The sequence below is a fragment of the Archocentrus centrarchus genome, chromosome 7 (genome assembly GCF_007364275.1).
Source record: "Archocentrus centrarchus isolate MPI-CPG fArcCen1 chromosome 7, fArcCen1, whole genome shotgun sequence".
Taxonomy (NCBI): Eukaryota; Metazoa; Chordata; class Actinopteri; order Cichliformes; family Cichlidae; genus Archocentrus; species Archocentrus centrarchus.
Genome location: NC_044352.1, coordinates 4,163,330 through 4,185,446, shown reverse-complemented (window position 1 = coordinate 4,185,446; position 22,117 = coordinate 4,163,330). Strand labels below are relative to the sequence as shown.

At 43.0% G+C, this 22,117-nt stretch overlaps 1 protein-coding gene across 3 annotated transcripts in view; it reads left to right on the top strand.

Annotated features, from left to right (window-relative positions):
- Window positions 1–11,334, top strand: part of gripap1 (GRIP1 associated protein 1) — a 52,306-nt gene extending 40,972 nt beyond the window's left edge. For all 3 annotated transcript variants that reach the window (XM_030733589.1, XM_030733588.1, XM_030733587.1), the window contains 3 exons: window positions 144–237; window positions 7,148–7,320; window positions 8,515–11,334. In XM_030733589.1, the coding sequence (XP_030589449.1) occupies window positions 144–237; window positions 7,148–7,320; window positions 8,515–8,595 (348 nt within the window). In that variant the 3' untranslated portion in view covers window positions 8,596–11,334. The remainder of the gene's footprint in view (window positions 1–143; window positions 238–7,147; window positions 7,321–8,514) is intronic.
- The last annotated feature ends 10,783 nt before the right edge of the window (window positions 11,335–22,117 follow it).

Genomic DNA, 22,117 nt, shown 5'->3' with positions numbered 1-22,117 from the left:
GCACTGTGAGGCCAGTGGATAATTCAGCAGAAAGTTATTAACCGCTGAAATATTAATAAGTTGTTCCAGGCTTAATGTTTGCAAAGAAAGATCTTAGTTTGTTTTCACATAAACATACATACACATCACTAAATGTGTTTCAGGTGAAACATCTGGAGGTGAGCTGTTCGTCAATGGCTGAAGACATCTGCAGGAAGAGCGCCATCATAGAGACGTACGTGATGGACAGCCGCAGAGGTGAGGAATGATTTCATCCTGTCAGAGGGGAACACATGAGCACGGAAACATCTGGAACAGTGAGAGCAGGTATTCCTAACGTGGCCGTCTCAGGCACGCAGCTCCGACTGTGAGCTCAGAAGTCCCGCCCACCTGCCCATTAAACCTTCGCGTTTATGAGGGGCAGCCATTTAGAAGAAGGGCGGTCCAGAGGGGGAGGGGCCAAAACGGCTTGTTTCAGGCAGAGGATGAGATAAGAGAGGATTATTTTGAACTGTGAATCATGAAAAGCTACCTTAGTTGAGTCTAAGACTAAAAACATGGAGCTGAAATGGACATTATAGGTACACTTTACATACTGCAACTGAAAATAATCTATTTGCTGCTACAGTATAGTAAACAGCACGGTGGGCAGCACGGTGGCGCAGTGGTTAGCACTGCTGCCTCACAGATAGAAGGCCTGGGTTCGATTCCACCTTGGCCCAGGCCTCTCCCTCTCTCTGTGTGGAGTTTGCATGTTCTCCCCGTGCTTGCGTGGGTTTCCTCCGGGTACTCCGGTTTCCTCCCACATTCCAAAGACATGCACTTACTGGGGTTAGGTTAATTGGCTACTATAAATTGCCCATAGGTGTGAATGAGAGTGTGAAAGGTTGTTCGTCTTTCTGTGTTGGCCCTGTGACAGGCTGGCAACCTGTTCAGGGTGTACCCTATGACAGCTGGAATAGGCTCCAGCCCCCCCCGCGACCCTGAACAGGATAAGCAGAAGCGAATGGATGGATGGATGGATGGAGTATAGTAAACAATGAAGTTAGAGCTGAACTATATGACAACATGATTTCTAAAGGCAGCTTTTTGTGTTTTATGTAAAAGTGTAAATGGTGGCACATGTTGCAGATGTGCTGATACTGATATATCTGTGCTAAGTATGTATGTATGTAGTTTAGCTCTAGAGCTGATTATTCAGAGCAGTCTGAGGCCATAAACATCAGGTACTGGAGTGTTATAATTATTACAGAAAATAAGGAAAAACCCGTTTAAAATGCTGATTATCTTTTCTTTGTTTTGGAAGATAAACTGCTCAACAGACTGAAGTGCAAAACTCTGTTGACTAAACTATTATTGTATACTTTGTAAAAACGGTCCTCGGCTGCAGGGTAAAACTGTGTGAAGATTCGCTGGTGCAAAGTTTTAATGCAAACTCTGAGGTACTTAAAGTGCGTCAGTCAGCAGAAAGTTAGCCAGCTCAGCACGTCGTTTATCTGACGGTGACACTTCATTACAACCACTTTAATCTGCCGCTTCACTTACCTGCGCTCAGGTTTACACCGATTGTGTTTGGAGTAAACAGGGGAACGAGCAGCTGGAGAAAACGACGTGCTGAACACTTTAATGTGACGCTCGCGCTGATCAGTACGGTCGTTTCCACCGAAACACGACAGAGAGGCTCGTGCTGTCGGGGATAGAGAAACTCGTTAGACCGAGCGATTCTTCGGTCTTCGCTTCCCCACATCTCTCTGTAAATAATATTTATCCGTCTCTGATGTTTCGCTGCTGCTATATTTAGCTGCTCAGCCATCTTCAAAAGGTGACGCTGTGTGTGAAGTGTTTTTAATAACTCCTCCAGCTATCAGCAGATTTATTTTTCAATTAAATCTCCTCCTCCTCCTCCTCCTCCTCCTCCTCCTCCTCCTCCTCCTCCTCCTCCTTCTCCTCTCTTTATTATAATAATCCCTGCAGATGACCACGTTAAATAAAAAAAAAAAAACTATTTTAAAGTGTGTTTATTAATAAGAACAGGTCCCACCTCCACTTTTAGCAGCTGTTAGAATGTTTTTATTTCATTCAAACATCACAAAGTCAGGTGAGGCCGCACAGAGCAGGTGAGGGCAGGAAGTGAGGCACAGTTTTCAAGTTTACAATCACTGTTTTGTTGCTAAACAAGATTAAGTCACACGTTTGCGTGAAAATGATTACTGATAAGTTACGACAATATGTCAACTAATCCTTTCAAGAATTCCATCTTTCCCTGTTGGTTTCCTTCCTGTTTTGGTCATAATGGTGGAAAAGTTGCGTTATATGATATCATCTGAGAACAGAACAATAAAAATCAAAAACCTACCTGATTTAAATTTGGCTGAGATATATTATATATATATATATATATATATATCTATAGATCTATAGATCTATATAGATATATAGATATATATATATATATGATTAGATATATATCTATCTATAGATCTGCGATCGATATGCGATATCGCTATGATCTAGATATATATATCTCGCTATCGCTCTCTCTCTCGCTCTCGCTCTGCTCTCTCTCTCGCTCTCGCTCTCTCGCTCTCGATCTCTCTCTCTCTCGCTCTCTCTCCTCTCGCTCTCGCTATCGCTCTCTCTCTATCTCTCTCTCTCTTCTCTCTCTCTCTCGCTCTCGCTCTCTCTCTCTTTCTCTCGCTCTCGGTGTCTCTCTCTCTCTCTCTCGCTCTCGCTCTCGCCTCTCTCTATCTTCTATCTCCTCTCTCCTCTCTCTCTCTCTTCTCTCTCCTCTCTCTCTCGCTATCTCTCTCTCTCCTCTATCTCTCTCTATCTATATAGATATATCTCTATATATCTATATATCTCTATATATCTATATAGATATATCTATATATCTATATAGATATATATATCTATATATGGCTCTTTAAAATAAATCAGAAAGGGTAGGTGCAGATTTTTATTCCCTGTTTGGCTCATTTTTGTGGCAGTGATCTTTGTAGTAGAAAAGTCAACTTAAAAGGCATAAAATAGAGCGATATAAACCACGGGGAACGGCAGAAGGACCACGTCGTGGTTTGTTGGAGGCGGTTTGGATTTTAAACCAAAGTAAACAAAAAGCAGCTTCTCATGTTAATCCTCTCGCTCCCCTCAGTGTAAAACTCTTTGAACGACTCTGTGGGAAATGTGCTGTATAAATAGTTACCTTTCCTCCGTCCCTCCCCACCTCCTCCCACTCCCTGACGCTGTCCTTTCTCTCCTGCTGTTTTCAATTTCATGTTTGACTGCTTTAACCCTCCTCTGTCTCTCCATTCCACTCCCATTAACGCAGTAATGATGGTAAATCTAATGGGCAGTAAAACTGAGAGCTGAGCTGCTTCTCTAAAGGCTGGACTGTGTGTGTGTGTGTGTGTGTGTGTGTGTGTGTGTGTGTGTGTGTGTGTGTGTGTGTGTTGCACACACAGTTACATACTTTACATTCAGTGTTCATTTACATTTGTTTAAAACTTGAAAAGCTGACTGAGCGCGCTGCAGTTATTATAACCAGCTGCAGGGTTTCCAGGCCGATATGAGGAGCAGTTGAGTGGGTGGTGCCTTGCTTGAGGGCTTCTCAGCAGCTCCAGTCAAGATAATGACTCACTGACATTGTGACCATCGGAATCTGTGTGAAACAGCTTGGAAGATGTCTATTTTTCCCTGACATTTCACCCAGGTAAACGGTGTAAGGCAGTATTCGATGATATAAGAAACACAAACTTAATAGATGAGCTGCTGCCGATTGAAGCCGCTGTAGCTACAGATGGGAGGGATTAACTGACTAAATGATTAAACTCAGCTACTGAAACCTCATTAATGTGATCACTGCAGAACTCAGGTTCAGAATCAGAATCAGAAGGTTTTTATTGCCATATGGGTGAACAGGTTCACAGCATTAGGAAATTGCTGCGGTACTTCGTGCTTACAGAAAGAAACAAATAAGTATAAAAACTATAAGACAATATACAAGTATACAAATTGCAAATATACAGAGATATTAGAGCTATAACTATAGCACAAAATTACAAAATATACAGTGCAGAGACTAATTAAAAGATAGAAGAATGTAAACTATATTCCACTAATATGTACATCAGTGCAGTCAGACAGGTGCATAGACATAGGGTCATCAGCGTTTGTGGAGGGTGGTGGTAACAGTCTTAGGGTAATTGTTCATGAGTCCAACAGCAGAGGGGAAGAAACTGTTCTTATGGCGGGAGGTTCTGGTCCGTATGGACCGTAGCCTCCTGCCTGAGGGGAGAGGGTCAAAAAGTCTGTGCCCAGGGTGAGAGTGGTCGGCTGTGATCCGACCTGCACGCCCCAGTGTCCTGGAGGTGTACAGGTCCTGGAGAGATGGGAGGTTACAGCCAATCACCTTCTCAGCAGAGTGCACAACGCGCTGTAGTCTCTGTTTGTCCCTAGTGGTGGCTCCAGCGTACCACACAGTGATGGAGGAGGTGAGGATGGACTCAATGATGGCAGTATAGAACTGCACCATGGTCCTTGCTGGCAAGTTGAATTTCTTCAACTGCCGCAGGAAGTACATCCTCTGCTGGGCCTTTTTGATGACAGAGGTGATGGTGGGCTCCCACTTGAGGTCCTGGGTGATGGTAGTTCCCAGGAAGCGAGAAGAGTCCACTGTGGTGATGGGGGTGTCAGTCAGGATGATGGAGGGTAGAGGGGCTGTGTGCTTCCTAAAGTCCACTATAATCTCCACTGTCTTCTGGGCGTTCAGTACCAGGTTATTGTGGCTGCACCAGGACGCCAGACGTTTGACCTCCATCCTGTAGGCCGACTCGTCCCCATCTGAGATAAGTCCGATGAGAGTCATGTCGTCTGCAAACTTAATAAGCTTGACAGACTGGTGGTCAGAGGTGCAGCAGTTGGTATACAGGGAGAAGAGCAGAGGAGAGAGGACACAGCCCTGAGGAGTGCCAGTGCTGATGGTCCGGGAGTCCGAGACATTCTTCCCCAGCCTCACGTGCTGCTTCCTGTTCATCAGGAAGTCAATGATCCACCTGCAGATGGGATCTGGCACGTTCATCTGGGACAGCTTGTCTTGGAGGAGATCAGGGATGATGGTGTTGAAGGCAGAGCTGAAGTCCACAAACAGGATCCTGGCGTAGGTTCCCTGGGAGTCCAGATGCTGTAGGATGAAGTGCAGAGTCAGGTTGATGGCGTCGTCCACAGACCTGTTGGCTCTGTAGGCAAACTGCAGGGGGTCCAGAAGGGGGGCTGTGAGGGACTTGAGGTGGGACAGCACCAGACGCTCAAATGACTTCATGACCACAGAAGTCAGTGCCACAGGTCTGTAGTCATTTATCCATAGTCCAGTGATCCTTGGCTTCTTGGGGACAGGAACAATGGTAGCGGTTTTAAAGCAGACAGGCACGTGGCAAGCCTCCAGTGAGGAGTTGAAGATGTTCGTGAACAATGGGGCAAGCTCGTTAGCACAGTGTCTCAGTGTGGCAGGTGAGACACCATCTGGACCTGGAGCTTTGCGAGCTTTGACACTCCTGAACTGCTTTAGCACCTGGTCCTCCTGAATACAAAAGACTGTGGGGGTGGGGGAGGAGGGGGACTCTGGGGTGGGAGTCCTTGATGATGTGGGCTTCTCTGAGGTGTGGGGAGTGGGGAGGTTGGGGGGTGAATATTTGTGTTGGCTGTATTGTAGTTGGGACTGGTGGAGGTGTGAAGGCTGCTGAACTGACCATCAAAACGACAATAGAAACTCGTTCAGTCTATTTGCAGTTTGTAGGTCGTCTGTGGAGTGGGGGGTTTTAGGCTTGTAGTTGGTAATCTGCCTAAACCTTTCCATACAGAGGCCGCGTCGTTCTCTGAGATCTGCTGCTGTATATTCTCAGAGTGATGTGATCTAGCAGTGGCCACTTCCTTGCTAAACCTGTACTGGCCTCTTTGTAGCAGTCTTTGTCCCACTTTTAAAAGCCTCCCTCTTCTCTATCCACAGCTGCTTCAGTTTGGAGTAAACCAGGGTTTGTCACTGTTATAACACACCCTGGTGCGTGATGGCACAATGCTGTCCTCGCAGAAGTGGATATACGAGGTTACAGTGTCCGTGTAGTCATCCAGACTGTCACAGGCAGCCCTCATTGAGTCCCAGTCTGTAGTTTCAACTACCCAAAGTTGAAGTCTGTGCTGCACCCCAGCCCTGATAACTAATATCCATAATGCATGATGTAAACTAGCAACACGGGAAGTTTGACTTCAGTTTGGAAGATGATGTTGAAAATAAACGGCTGTATGTCAGCCGTGTTAGAATAAATGCACATGTAACTACTCAAGCACATTGAGAACAGGCACGTGGATGTTAAAGTACAAGGAAAGCAGCCTGCTGGTGCTAGCACAGTTAATGTTAGCCACACGGTTAACTAACCAACCAACTAGTCTAACAGGGGTTAGACATTTTTAATGTCTGTTCAGATGATTAGAACATTAATAGCTACATAGCTGTTAATAGCTGTACACCTGTACAGGTCGCCAGCCTGTCGCAGGGCTAACACAGAGAGACAGACAACCATTCACACTCACTCCTAGGGGTAATTTAGAATCACCAGTCAAAAAACCCACACAGACACATGCAGAAAGACCCTCGCCAAGGTGGAATCGAACCTAGGACCTTCTTGCTGTGAGGCAGCAGTGCTAACTTGAATCTTTCTCAATTATTGTTTGGTTAATTTTGGCAGCGTTCAGACTTTAAGAAACGTCACTGCTTTGAGGACGTTTGGTCCTCGAAGAGACCTTCAGAGTGAAGTTTGAGGGGTCCTAAAGGTTATTTCAGTGATGCTCCTCACTGTGTGCTGTTACGTTTTGGTTAAAAATTAAATAATTTCCAGCTGAAATGAAGGAAAACACCAAAACAAACAGACCAGAAACCTCCTCTGCTGCTTCCTCTTTTTTTTTTGTCCTCATTCCCTTGTATTTTGTATCGCCCTCCTCTTTTCCTTTGTCTCCTCACTCTTCATCTCCTCACTCTTCATCTCCTTGTTTTTATCTCCTTTCTTTCCTATTGTGACCGTTTCCAGTGTTTTCTGTGGACTGTTGGACCACATGTCTCTTTAAAGAGAATCCCTGTCGAATCTCACCGTTTTGGTTTGTATCTTCGTCTCCTCAGACGTGTCAGGCAGCACGGTCGGAGGTCACGGAGGCTCCCAGGGAGACCGAGGAGGTCTGGGTTCAGTCCTAAGAGAGCTGGTGAAACCAGGAGATGAGAATCTGAGAGAGATGAACAAGAAGCTGCAGAACATGTTGGAGGAGCAGCTGACCAAGAACATGCACCTGCAGAAGGTAGCGACACACGAACACCGTGCACGAGCAATTAATGCTCAGTTTCCACAGAGTGAGGGCTTGGCTCCACGAAATGACCTTAATAATAGTGTTATTTTGTTTTTTTTTTATCCCGCTCGTTACAAAAGGAAGAAAAATCCACATTTAGGGAGTCCAGCAGTGCCTGATGGATTAAAAGAAGGAGCAAACAGGACTGCAGCCAATGGCTGTGTTTGCAGCAGAATCGATTGAACTGTAAAGCATCTTTAAATGGCGATAATGAGCTCACTGTTAAGACTAAGAAAAGCAGGAAAGACCCAGCTGGAAGTTTTAGTTTAACAGGTGACTTAAACATGTCTTTTCAAACAGGTGGAGATCAAACTGGTGTTTCTGCGGGTCGTATTGTTAATTTTTAATCTGTTAATCCATCAGTTTGTAGCTTTCATCTTGGTCCAGGAACCTGTCAAATAATGATCATATTAATGGGAGTCATTAATACAGCTGAAAGAAATCTGATCTAAAGATCTATAAATACTTAAATACTTAATAAAAGGCTGAACATTAAACACTTAAACAAATCTGTGCAGCTTCATTCAGTTCATCTACACACGCAGACCAGCGGCCTTGTGGGTTTCTGGGTAATATATTGACGTGAATGTCATCACTCCGCCCTTCTCTGGGTACCAACCATCGCCTCAGACTGGGGGGGGTTCCCATCACAGGTTGGTTCTGGGGGCGATCTTCGAAGAGCAGAGGACTGAAAGTATTGTGACCTCACATCCCACCTTTTATACTTACATCACCTTTAATGCTTCATCAGTGCTGAAGCAGATTCAGACCCAAAGACCCTCAAACCTTTCAAGCACAGAAATTGGCCTTAATTGAAGGAGACACTTTTTCCATTAATGCATCACATTAAATACTTTTCTGCCATCTGTTAGTGACAGGTGTGAATTTTAAAGGACCTCTCATGTACACGATGCACTTGGCTGCAATCAAAGTTTAAACTTCTAATTTCACAAATTTGTAGCTTATAAGTTTAAAATAATTCACCTGTGATACAGACTATAGTCTGGGTTCTGCTGCTGTTTTTGGTCTCATCTCCTGGTCTTCACGTTCAGATAAAGCTGTTCTCTGAGCTCAGCTGCTGCTGTTTCAGAGACTGACTGTAAAACTGTAGAAACTATAGAAACTTTTTTCTCTCTCTCTTCGTAGGACCTGGAGCTTTTGTCCCAGGAATTAGTCCGTCTCAGTAAAGAGAGCAGTCCCGGTAGCAGCGCTGCTGGGTCAGGATGAGGCTATCATCTGGATTCAATCCATCCAGTTCCCTCCATCTTACTACTATAATTCACCTAAACTGGAAGGTGTTGGTCGGGCTCAGGCTAACACCTGGAACCAGGTTGTGTTTTTTTTTCCCCCTTTCCTCCTCTGTCTGCGCTAAGACCTGTTGTGGGCTCTCACTACTGCCTGAAGCGGTCCACCAGTTCAGCCTGCCTCCTAGGCTGTGACTAAGTGCTGAAATAAGTCCATTTCATGCTTGTCAGTGTGGAGGAAGCAGTAAGTTTTAAAGACAGAGAAGAAGAAGCTGAACGGAAACACCGAGGATGTGTAAATCTGACCTCAATTCATGTACGTCTCTGTTGAATGTACTGTAATTAGACTGCACCACTCACATTCCTCGGAGTCCTGGCTACGACCTGGAAAGCTCACATTGTAACAGACCTTGTGCTTTCTGTTGTACTTGTAAATCTTTGCTTTCATTGGTTTCTGCTGTGTGTATTAACACTGATGTCTGTCTGTCAGGGCCTGGTTATGTCCTGAAGGGCATTTATCTTAACTGACACTGGTTCCTGTATGCAGTAACTCTGTTGTGATCTGGCTGTGTCCTGTCTGCTAAAGAACCACACATTACTGAGTATGTGGGCTCTGTCTATGACCTGGATTATCAGAATTGCTGTTTGTTACCGACTGTATTTTTAGTTCAGGATTCTTTTTTTTTTTTTTTTTTTTCTGGCAGTTTGATCAGGTGATAAACTGTCATCACGACACCTGAGCGAAACAACCCCCCCCCCCCCATTTGAGAATTTTATTCTGAAAGCTCAGTTAGCTGCTGCCTGTCTTGTGTTTCCTGCCTGCACGCTGGTCAGGTCTTTATATCAGTGGGTGATGTCATAGTGTCTACGACCATCTCGCCAGGGGCGGAGCTCCAGAGCAGAACATGGACTACAGCTCATCAGAGACTCTGAAGCACCTCAAAGACCACAGACCCCAGGACAGGAAACCAGGCTGAGGCTAGCTGGTTAGCCGCAACTGAACTTTCAAAATAAAATAATTTACATTTGGCCTCTTTAAGCAGTTTCAACCAGAAAAAATATTTGACAGGAAATCCAGCAGTCGTTGCAGCTTTAATCTTGTTTTCTTTGGTCAAACTAAAGTTTTGCAGCTTTGGACGAAGTTGCAGTTAAACTGACACTGAATTAAAAACTCCTATTTTAAGCTTGTTTTCCAAAATAAGTTTAATTCATAGGGAAAACCTGTTTGATTCAACAGACATGACATCTAACAAAGCTGCTGATCAGAATCGCCTTCTGTCTGTGTTGGGCTGTGGCTACGTCCAGGAGTTCTCAGTGTGAAGTGTCTTAGGCGTCGCAGGTAATCTGTGCGGCCGTTTTGCATCTCAGCTTTTATTTATTGCTTTCATGCAGTTTGGGATCCAAATTGGTCTCCTGTGTGTTTCAGCGCCTTTCACCAAAAGAATCTCATTAAAATTCATCAGGGATAGCAAATGGCTCTGGGTCTAGGCTATTAGCTGGATTTTAAGACACAGTTTCAGTTCTCAAACCCAGTGTGGTGGTTGTTTGATGGTTGTTTGGTGTTTTGATGGATTTTATTCTAAACTAAAACACTAAAAATATTAAAATATCAAATTTGCTGACAGCTTTTTTTCTTTTAGTCACTGAGACTATTTTGGATGTGTGAACGTAAAAGTTGTTTTAAAATCATCCGCTGATGGGGAAAAAACACCCAAAGAAGAAACATTTGTGCGCAGCTTCACGCAACCTGGGATGCAAAATGGCACAACAAAAGCTAAATGACTGTCTGCTGTGGGCTATGACTGTCTGCTGTGGGCTATGACTGTCTGCTGTGGGCTGTCTGTATATTTCTTGCACTATTATCAGTTTGTTTGTGTATACTTCCATCCTGACCGGGACACCAAATGGCACACATGAAAGAAAAAGTTTTTGTTGCATTTCTGCAGTTTGACTTCATACATTTTTTTTTTTTGGTCTGGGGCAGGTCTATTTCCTGCTCTAAAAATAGTGTTTAATAATGGTGACTGTATCCATTTCTGTTTGGTGAAAATCTGACAGACTTTCACAGGAAGTGACAGACAAACACTTCTTGTTTGCTTTGCCTTTGTTTCTTCTTCTGGACTCTGGATCATTGGCCTTGACTACGCCTTGGATTACAGTCTGCACCAGGCTAGCTCCATCTCATTGGGCTGCGATTATATCCTGGACATTATGCTTGTAACTGATCTTGTGTTTTATGTTGTCACTGCCTGTATATTGCTGCTGTATTCTTTTCTCTTTTTTTTTTTTTGTACACTGCAGCACATATCCAGCACCACCTGGTGTTAGGAGTTTAAAAATTCAACACGTGGGAGGAAAACTCAGAGCTGTTTTTGGTGCAGCTTTAAGGACTTTTAAGTCTTAAGCTCAAGGGCGTTTAAACCAAACTTTAAACAACTGAAACTATCCCTAAAATGATGACGTATCAGTTAAACTGCACCAAAAACATCATTTTTTTTTCTCTGCTTCAAAGATGGCACTAAACTGATCGAGTGGGATTGGTCTACGTGCTGGACAGGGACTCGCGTTTGTTTTTGTTTGTAATGTTTAAATATGTACATACACGCTGCGATATGACTTCTAACTATATGAAAAATCAACTGATCTATTTATGAGGCTGATGATGATCATGACGCTAATTATTGTAACTATGAGGAAATGTGATAAAAATGCTGTCTGAAGACGATCACGTGTTTGTGCGTTTCTCTGCTCAGTTTGTCCAACAGTTTTCTTTACATCACAGTTTGCTTCTTTGTCTGATGGCAAAGTCAACGCAGTCAATCCTGCTTCATGTAGTCGAGCTTGAAGGAGGGCTGGTGGTGCCAATTAGGGCCGGACAATTTATCAGATTTTAGTTTTAATTATGACTTCGGTTGCCAACGAATATGAAAGCGATTCCTTTCTTATCAAGTGCACCCTGTTTGTTTACAGCACCCGGTGGTGGCATTTGATAAAGCAGCTCAGAGGGAAACTGAAGGACCATTTCTCCTTAGTTTCAGCTCTTTGTTTGAGCCGCCAGACCAGACTAAACCCTTCTGATATTAACAAACTAAAACTTAAAAACTCTACCAGTACAAAAAAGTAACAGCACTTCAAAATGAAACGTTCCAAAACGTAATTTTCTTGTGTGATCTGCAGACACACATTTGCACTCGTTCATCCTTTTCCTTTCCGGTGATGCATTTTGCCCCCTCCCCAAAAGCCCAAACTTAATTTCAGTTTGAACTACGATGATGGAAAGAGAGCCTTTGGTCATCAAGATGTATCTTGGAGATGTAAAGGTTGTAAAACGATGATGTAGGTTACTCTGCGGAGGATTATCTGGTTTCCTGCTGACTTTCTCTCAGAGGGCCTTTCACCTTTTGTACTTCCATTGGTGCGTGAACTCATGCTGGACCCCCAAACCGCACCATTCTGCTGCTGCCGGGTGTCTCATCTCCCACTGTTGCATGCGTTGGGCTACTGTGGCTCAGATGGTAGATCAGGTCATCTACCAGCCTTCAATCAGACGGACAGTGGCCCGATCCCCAGCTCCTCCTGTCCGTGTGTCGGACCATCCTTGGCCGAGATACTGAACCCCGAGTTTCCCCCAGTTCATCCATCAGAGGGTGAGGGTGTGTGTGTGTGTGTGTGTGTGTGTGTGTGTGTGTTGGATAAAAGTGCTTGGGTACAGATAAAAGCTGTGCATGAATGTGTGTCTAACTGGGTGAATGAGACTTGCAGTATAAAGCGCTTTAAGTGCTCATTGAATAGAAAGGCACTATAAGTACCAGTCCATTTACCAGTTACGTCCAGGCTTTGTGAAGCACAACCCTGTATCCCCTACTGGTCCCGCCTTTATTTATTTGCCAGCTGAATTCAAGGATATCCCCTGGGAAAAGATATTTTTTAAGTAAATAAATGCATGATGTTTGTTATGAATACTACAAATAATAATGTTAAATAACCTGAAATCCTAATTTTGGTGTCTGCAATAATCAAGCAGTTTGAACTGGCCAAGTTTGGGAGCCACTGAAATGAAGATGGAAGAAAAAGGAAGCTTGAAGCTGCCGGAAGAAGAGAGAGAGGAGCGACGAGGAGGAAGGGAGCTTTGAGCTTTGAGGGATGCTGTAAGAAAGGATGGATGTGGAGGTGAGCGCTGCCGGGTGTTTCGTACCGAGAATGGAGCGATGAAGCTCAAACTCCTTCAAACCAATGTTACTACCTGAGGTTTGGATCTTTGTATGTTAATCTAATCATCTTCTTCTGTCTCGATGACAAATACGTGTCCTTCAGTTTTCCCCCTTTTTTCTGAAACATTTGAGGTAGTTAAAGCAGTGACACACCATGCAGTTGAAAAGTCTTATTTTAAAATTTTTGTTGGATTCAGTTGCAACTGAATTTCTTTCCTGATCTGAGTAACTGGAGAAGTTTGGGGAAAGAGCGGTGAAAACATGACGCCATTAAACACATTATATCAGTTCTCATCTTACAGGAAATGAAAGATTTGAACCTTTTGTTTGATTTTGAATCAGTGCAGGGCTACGTCTAAGTCCTGGATTATTTGGACTTCCACTCCATTGTGTTTGTCTACAGATACCAAATGATGTGGAGGAAGGAGTCTGAGTTCAGGTTCTGATCTGAGCTCCTAAAATCTGCTGAAAGTTGAAGTTTTGTTTGTTCTGTTCTGAAATTTTCTCTTCATCAAACCAACCTGCAGGAGGGCAGGCATCTGCCTTCCTGTCATCCCACAATCCTCTCTGTTTCCCTTTTTTCAGAATAAAACTCTTTGTGTTCTCAGTAAAGTTTGGAGATGGAGGTCGAGCTTTGCGACTCTCTGTGGGGAGACGCAGTCGGGCTCAGCGCTAATTAGCTCTCGGGCACTTCCTGTCCCACAGAGAGAGGCGGATTAAAGAGGTGACCGCTCACCGCTGACAGGGTCCACCTTAACGAGATAGCGCCTGATTGGCCGGGCTGAGGGTTAATTGAAGGGGAGGAAGTGATGAGTTTTAATTAAAAGGAAACCTCAGAGGGAGGCTGACAGCCTGAATGCTGGATTTCTCTGATTCGTCACCAACTTTACTCTCGAACTTCAGAACAATTAATTTTGTGATGACGCTGATGTAAACCTGCAGCTCCTCAATGAGAAACACTTCTTAGAGGTTTTTCTATCGACTTTGTGACTTTAATCTCAGCAAACTTCACGTTTTTTCTCACAAATTTATGATTTTTATAGTCAGTTTTTTTCTTATGTGAGAAAAAAAACACTATATACATAAAATACAAATACAGATATCAATGAGAAATGTATGTGATGAATACAAAGGGGTTGGGGGGAGAGCCTTGAAGATGACCCAAGGTCCGGACATCCTGCCACACCCAGCACCCAAGAAAACATTGACATTAGCTTGTGATGCTAAATCATCACATACTAATGTGATGATTAGTACACAACATTAAAATGGTCAGAAATCATCTTAATGTTGTAGCACACCTGGTGCCCCTTTAGATGCAGTATGAAGGGGCCAATTATACCCCAGGCCCCAGAGTGTTAAACTTATATTCTTTATAATGGCCTGCAGGGGGCGACTCCTCATGGTTCATAAAAGAAGTCCAGTTGTATAGAAGCGTACGGGGAAATGTCCTCTTGGCTCTTTGATCTGTAACCGCAGTAAATACTTTCCTGATGAGTTTAAGGTCTCAGTTGAAGTTCATTTTGTACATTTCAGTCTCACCAGACTCAAAAAGGCTTTCACATGTGATTTACGAGGGTGGGCTGAAAAGTTCGTAGGCTGGACGCCATGCAATGGTCAAACTTTACCAAATGTGTTTTATTTTTCGACATAGTCTCCCCTGCAGTCCACACACTTCTATCAGTGTTGCAGCGCTTGGTTCCTGTGGTATAGAAACTCTTAACATGACCCTCAAAAAAGTCCTCAACAGCAGAGATGACCTCATCATTGGTCCGATACTGCTTCCCAGCCAAGTGTTTTTTTTCATGTTGGGGAACAGAAAAAAGTCAGATGGTGCCAAGTAAGGAGAATATGGAGGGTGATCAACCAGCTCAAAGCCACAGTCGTGCACAGCAGCCATTGCAACCACCGGCTTGTGTGCAGGTGCATTGTCCTGGTGAAACAGGACCCCCTTCATCAGTTTTCCAGGCCGAACACAACACAACGCTGAACACAATGCCCTTTGCATCCCAGAAGACGGAGACCATCACCTTCCCTGCCAATGACACCACCTTGGCCTTCTTTGGTGGGGGAGAATATGGATGTTTCCACTGTATGGACTATCGTTTGGTCTCTGAGTCAAAGTGGGAAACCCAACGTTCATCTTGAGCGAGGAAACATTCAAGAAAACCATCTGGATTTGCTTCAAAAAGTACCAAGTTCCCCTTCGACATGACCAGCCTGGTGCTCTTTTGATCAGGCGTCAAAAGTCGTGGCACCCACTGAGCAGAAACCTTTGTCGTGCCAAGTTCGTTATGCAGCATTAGGTCTCTGATTAACGGTTAAACGTCTGTCATCCATCACCATGTGGTGAGCACGGTCAATGTTGTCTTGGGTGGTGGCTGTGGCAGGACGTCCGGACCTTGGGTCATCTTCAAGGCTCTCCCACCCCTCTTGAATTCAGCTGCCCACTTTTGCACAGTTGATAAAGCCGGAGCATCAGCCCCTAATGTAGCAACCATGTCAGCATGAATGTCCTTGGGGGCTAACTCCTTTTCCTGCAGATATTTGATAAACACCACAGTGCCAAATTTGATCCATTTTCACAAAATGTCTCTGGTACTACTTTTCCAAGTCCTCAGTTCTGTATCCAGTGTGGGTTTATCTGGAAAGAAAACACGCAGTTTGGCATCAGTAAAAGTTGAATTCAAGGCATGCCAAATTTAATTACTGTGTGATAACTCCTTCTTAGTCAGCCTATGAACTTTTCAGCCCACCCTCGTAAATGTTCATCCGTTTCTTCGATCTTATTCATTACCTCATCGTCAAAACACCAAGATGGCAACAGTTTACTGATGGTGTCTGTTTCCATCTGTTATATACAGTCAGTGTTCTTCTTTAATAATTTACAGTTACTTTTACCTGTCCTTTAAATTCAGTGTCAGAGGTCCAAACAAAGTAATGAAAAAACAGCCATTATGATTACTGATTATTAATTATTAATGTAGCCTTTGTAAGTAAAGAAAATTATTATCCTGAGAGTGGAACAAGATCTGTTATTAGTCATAATGTATTGATTTTTAGCAATGTATTATGTTAAGTTATATTTTAAAACTTAAAATGATCTTTATAGCTGTCTATTAATTGTTTAGATTCTTCTGTTTCTATGTTAATTTTCTATATATCTTATTAAGCTGACTTTTCTCAGGTATTAATCATATTTTGATCTGTTCTCACGTTTTGTCCTAAATTTGGATGCCACAATGTTACTGATGCTTTACTCCATCCTGTTTATTTGGTGATTTTTTTAAAACTCTTTCATGCAGTAGTTTCACAGTGCAAATAAGTTGTTATTCTTATTATATAATTTATTTAAAAAGGGACAAGCTGCAAAAAAGGAGCTGATACGGAGAAATGAAAGAAGAGAGGAGGGAATTTAAAAAATAGAAAGGAGAAGAGGAGATGAAATATGAGGACAGGAAAGGAAAGAAGGGACGAGGAGTGATGAGAAAACAAGTGGAGAGAAAAGGATGAGAGGACCTGAAGCTGAGAGGGCAGGAGGTGAAGTGAAAGAAGAGATGAGAGGAGATGAAATGATGATGAAGGTGAGGAGAGGAGGAGATAAGATGAGGAGGTGAAATAGCAGCAGTGATGATGCAGCTGTGGGTGACAAAGAGATGAAGGTTGTCTCTGTGTGAAATCTGAAATTCACTCATTTCTGTTCATAAAGATGATTAACTGCAGATAGTTATGAACCTTAAAGGATCCATCCACTTTATTATAAACTGCTAAATTTCTCATTAATCTGTCTGTGTTTTTGCTGTGGGTGTTATGAACTTCACACTCTCGACATTTGTTCGAGATATTTGGGAAATCAAGAATATATCGGGTCAAAAAATGCACACTCACCGTGGTTTTCCAGAAGAATTATATTATTTTGTTAAATGCAAGCAGGACAGATATTATTTACTCCAGGAATACACCTGAGCGGTGTCCACACAGGACAGTAGTTACAATCTTACCAGATGCATCGTAGTAGATTTCAGAAGTATCATAGTAACAGTTTCCTGCTCGTTATTGGAAACAAAAGTACTAGTTTTATTTTTTACATCAGACACATGAGGCTGAACCGAGCAGATGAGAAGGGCATGAAGCCAGACAAAGGAACAGAATAAATAATCTGGTCAAATTTCAAAATAAAACCCCCTGTGCAGAGTAAGCTCTTCTGAAAGTGCAACTGGAAGTCATTAAAACTATTCCCAGACACAGACCAGATGTATTCCCAGAGTTACGACCGCCTCTGATGAAAATCTAGTTTGTATTCTCCCGTTCGATTTAAAGCGGGATGATATTGTCATCATACCATCTCTGTGTTTCCATCTGTCCGTCTGTGTTTCCATCTGTCCATCTGTCTGTGTTTCCATCTGTCCGTCTGTGTTTCCATCTGTCCGTCTGTGTTTCCATCTGTCTGTCTGTCTGTCCGTGACGTTTTACCATTCGGTCTGCAGACTCCCAAACCACAAGAAGTAAAGCCATGAGCACGTCACTGAGCAATATTAAAGCCATACCTACTGCTCAGCAATATATTGCTCAAATGTAACCATGGTTGCCTTATGATTGTAGTGATGTTATAGATAATGCATTCATATCAGCAGATTATGTAATATGGGTGCATTATGCAGTTATAATTTTGGTACACACATGAGTTTAATACGATGTGAATACCTTGTAAGTATGCAGTATGCTGGCTTATTATTATAGATGATATAAAAGTAAGATGTTGTGTAGCATAAACCTTGTACAGAGTGCAGTATGTCGTTCTCTTATTTGTATACCATGGAAACGTTGCGTCTGTTCTAAGATGATTACCAAAAAAGTATTTATAGAAAAGTTAAAGATAATCACAGAACATCAATCTCTTACAGCATCTCTAACACAGCTAGCTTGGTTAGCAACATACCTGTTAATTAGTCGTAACTAACAAACAAAATACTAGAATTGAATTCACCAAATCTGGAGTGCAAACTTGGACGGGCTGGTAGTACAGCTGACCCCACACAGAGGTGAGGCCTCGACTACAGGAATAACATTAACTTTAGAGACCAAAAGCTTTTCTTGTTGCAGATTTATTTCTGCTGGACATTTTAACATGGAAGTCTACAGAGACTGACTCCCTGTCGGAGCCAGCCTCAAGTGGCCATTTGTGGAACTGCAGTTTTTTTTGTGCATCGGCTTCATTTTTCATCACCACAGTTTTGTTCTTTTTTTTTTAAAAATCATGAATTCAACATGTAGTCAGCCACAGCATTTCCACATAAAACAAATGTAGAAAACCAGACTTTCATTCATAACAAACCCAAAGAACAAATATTTGCAGACTTGTATAACATCAACAAATTTATTAGATATTTGATCAGCAGTCAGACTGAAGGCTTGATCGGATAGAAGCAGACAGGCTGAAGCTCCTCAGGTGAAAAGATGAGTTACTATGTGTCCTTTTGGATGTACGGTGTCAGGGAAAGTCTTCACAAATACAGATGTGTATGAGGACAGGACGATTATGTAACTGGGCTCTCTTATTGCCCTGGGAAACCAGGGGCTTGCCACGGAGATCCCCATTTATCTGAAGGAGGGAGCGACGGATACAGAGAGAGGGTAAAGAAGGTGGAAATCTGGTTACAGAGTTTAAAAAATTCACGAGTTTTCTACTGCAGCAGTCTGCTAAATATAGACTGACCGTGTGTGTGTGTGTGTGTGTGTGTGTGTGTGTGTGTGTGTGTGTGAGAGAGAGAGAGAGATACAGGATCCATCTCCACAACAGAGAGGACTTAAATACATCACAGTGAGTAAATGACACATCAAGAAATATTTAACGGGCATTACGAGGAAGAACAGTAAATGCATCAGCACAGAACACAGTGAAAAGACCAAAAAGACCGTGAACACATCACCAGATGATCATTAGAGAACACTGAGTCCATCACAGAGAGGACCACAAACACAACATGAGCAGGAACCAAGTGCAACTGAATGCATCAGCAAAAAAAATCAGCATCGTGATGGAGAGCAACAAAGAAAAAAGGGCGATGGTTACCTGAATGCATCACAGAAAATGAAACTGAAGGCATCATTGGAGATGAGAGATATTGCAATGCAACTGAAAGCAGTAAACGCATCAGCTGCACACACACACACCATAGTAAACAATAACAGAATCACTGGCAAATTCAAGTAAACAAACCATGAATGAACTGAACCATAAACTGTACACAGGATGTGATCACAAACATCTTCAAACAGAACCATTAAAAACCATATTTGATTTAAATTTGGTTGATTTCCGATTCAAAGGCATCTTCTGGCACATTTCCAGTCGGCTTCCAGCTGAATTTTTAGATCTCTGCTCTGTGATTTCACCTCCGAGCTAAAAACTTCTACTGTAATAACCCGAAGTGTGTGAGGCAGAACACGAGGGCTCAGAACCACACACATATATTCTTTGCTCACCACATGAACAGAGTATTGCTCAACGATTGCTGTTCGGATACATCAGAGGAGACGCCATCACGGACGCACAGCACAAAGGGACATAACAAGACTTCCACACTGACCTAAAAACAGCAGCTGTGCTGGAAACTGTCAGAAAAGTTTTTTATTTTTATGTGCAGTTCCCAGTAGATGAATGTAGCTTCTGCCTTAAACCTGCATTTTTTCTCATGGCCAGCAGGGGGTGACTTCTGTGGTTGCATAAAGTCAGAGGTCAACAGGAAAATGACCCTATTGCTCCCTTGATGTTTGACCTCAGTAAACACCTGATGGGTTTCTGGCCTAAAGAACCAGTTTTAAGTCTTCCTGAAAGTAACATGATGTTCAATAATGTTCCCATTAGTGTCCAGAAGGATGAAGAGGAAACAGCTTGCTTTAGGGCAGGGCGGCCTTGTGATTGACAAGTTGCTGAGACATAAGTGTGCACGCCTCACTCATCACTTCTGATTTCAAAACACCAAGATGTTATCAGCAAACACACTCAGTGAGGCCTCACCAGCCGAACTTTTAGAAGCATCTTTTATAAGCAGTGTGGGACATCAGCACATTAGAGGACAGTAAACACATCATCACCAATGATGATGGTCAGTGAACACATCACCAAGAAGAGAGGAGGTTTGTTTGGAGTGAACGAAAACGTTGTCACAGAGGAGGGTCTCAGGCGGAGGAGTCAGTGAACCGGTCCCGTCGCCAGATCTCAGTCTTAAGGGGGGCTTATGAAATCCAACAGGGGGGCACCACTATTATTAGCTTGATTAGTGATCTGGCTTGGGTGAGCGGGCCAGGGCGGGCCCAAGCGTATCAGTGGGCGGGCACGGCCCCCTAGGGCCCGCCCATAGCGACGGGTCTGCAGTGAACGCACCGCAGTGTGTTACTTTGCTTCGTTGTTTAGCTTCAGTGAAATCAACAACAAGCAACCTGAACTCAGATCAGCTTTAGACGCTGCATTAAATGGACTTAACTGTGTGTCTACAGCACAGCACACACACTCAGAGTGCAGTGTGGCCCCAGAGGCCTCTGGGTATTGATTGGACTCTGAGCGTGTGTAATGAAAGCCGCTGTGTTTGTTTTTAGCTTCAGAGTGGGAGGAGAGAGATGTGGCACTGCGGCAAGACACACACACACCCAGACATTCTTACACACACACACACACACACACGTAGAATCAGAGATGTACATGTCTTTATATAGACTCACTGTGAGCTGTGTGGGAGGCTGTAATTGAGAGGAAACAGCCTGAGGTCTGATTACACCGCCGCTCTCCACTTTCCTCACTTCTCTTTCTTCGTGTAATTTGTCTTCTATTCACTTTGTTTCTATCCTGATTCTATTTGTTTGTTTCTTTCAGTCTGTTTCTCTGCGATGTGTTCCTCAGCCTCCTGATTGCCTCTCTGCTTTGGTCCAAACGAATATCTCAACAACCTCTGAGTGGATTTCAACGAAATTTCATCCAGACACTAATTTACCCCTGAGCATAAATTTCAGTTACTTTTGAGACTCTCTGACATTTATTTTGACTTTTTAGCCCAAAGTAACATTTCTCTGCATGTTTGCCCCGTTAAGGCATGAAACAGGGGAACTGTTTAATGTGTCTGCAAACTGTTGGTGGCACCTTCAGAGGGCTGAAACTGCACTGTTAAAATACAAACCCTAAAAGTACAGAAGGTGCAGCCCTAGTGGTCACTTTACAGCAGAACTGAGACACATTTACAGCCTGCTGCAAAACAAAAGAAAATAAAGTTTTTAGACTCAGTGTTTAGTTTCCTCCTTTGTAACAGCTGTTTGTAACATCTGGATTCTGGAGTTAAGGGCGTGGCTGCTGTCTCGCCCAAATATGGTCACTTCTGGTTCCCAAAAAGACCCAAAAAACATGTTGGTCATAAAATCCAGAACCAAAGGGAAAAGGTGACTTCATAGTGACTGTGTCCATTGTTATATAGTCTTTAATATCATTTCATTTATCTGAGCTAAGATCACTTACTCATTATTATCCTCATTTAATGTAAGCAAAATGTAATAAGTCTACAGAGACAGACGGACTTGAGATAAACTGAATTATTATTGAGGAATATGTAAATAAATTATAACCCAGAGATCTGCATCGACCCTGAAAGTGACCCGAGCGCCACGTTATTCATGAAGTCTAAAACATCAGCGAATAATTCCATACATTAGATTCTGTACATGCAGATCTGTGCACAGCACGTATGAATCACACACAATGAATAATGGAGGTCGAGGATTCGTCTCTGGGTTGTGCACATAGAATTTATATCACATCAGAATCTGATTTTATTCATTTATTCTCTGCATGTTAAGGATTTTAAACTTATGATTGTTTTAACCTCCGACCCTCTGGGACCGTCACAGTTTATATTTATTCAGGTGTGTTGATGTTTATTTTTCTATAAATTATTATTGATCTGAAAAACCAGCTGGTTCATCTGAGAGATTAAATGAGTGAAGGTTGATGTGTGTGCGCTCAGTATTTGATGCTGGTGCAGGTGTGTGTGTGTTCAGACATCAAAACCAGACTGACCCAACTACCAGGTCACATGACCTCACGGTCTGTCTACCTGTACCCCCCCTGCTTGTCTTTTCTGTGTGACCTGATTGGACTTAATGAGGTTTCACTGGTGCAGCAGGATCAGGTTCCTCAGAGCTGCCACAGGAGGACTCCCGGCAGCTTTACAGTCGAGCTTTTGTTTGCTTAAATTCCTTTAAATTTTTTCTCCTGAAAACTAATTTTTATTTATATTTAAAAAGACA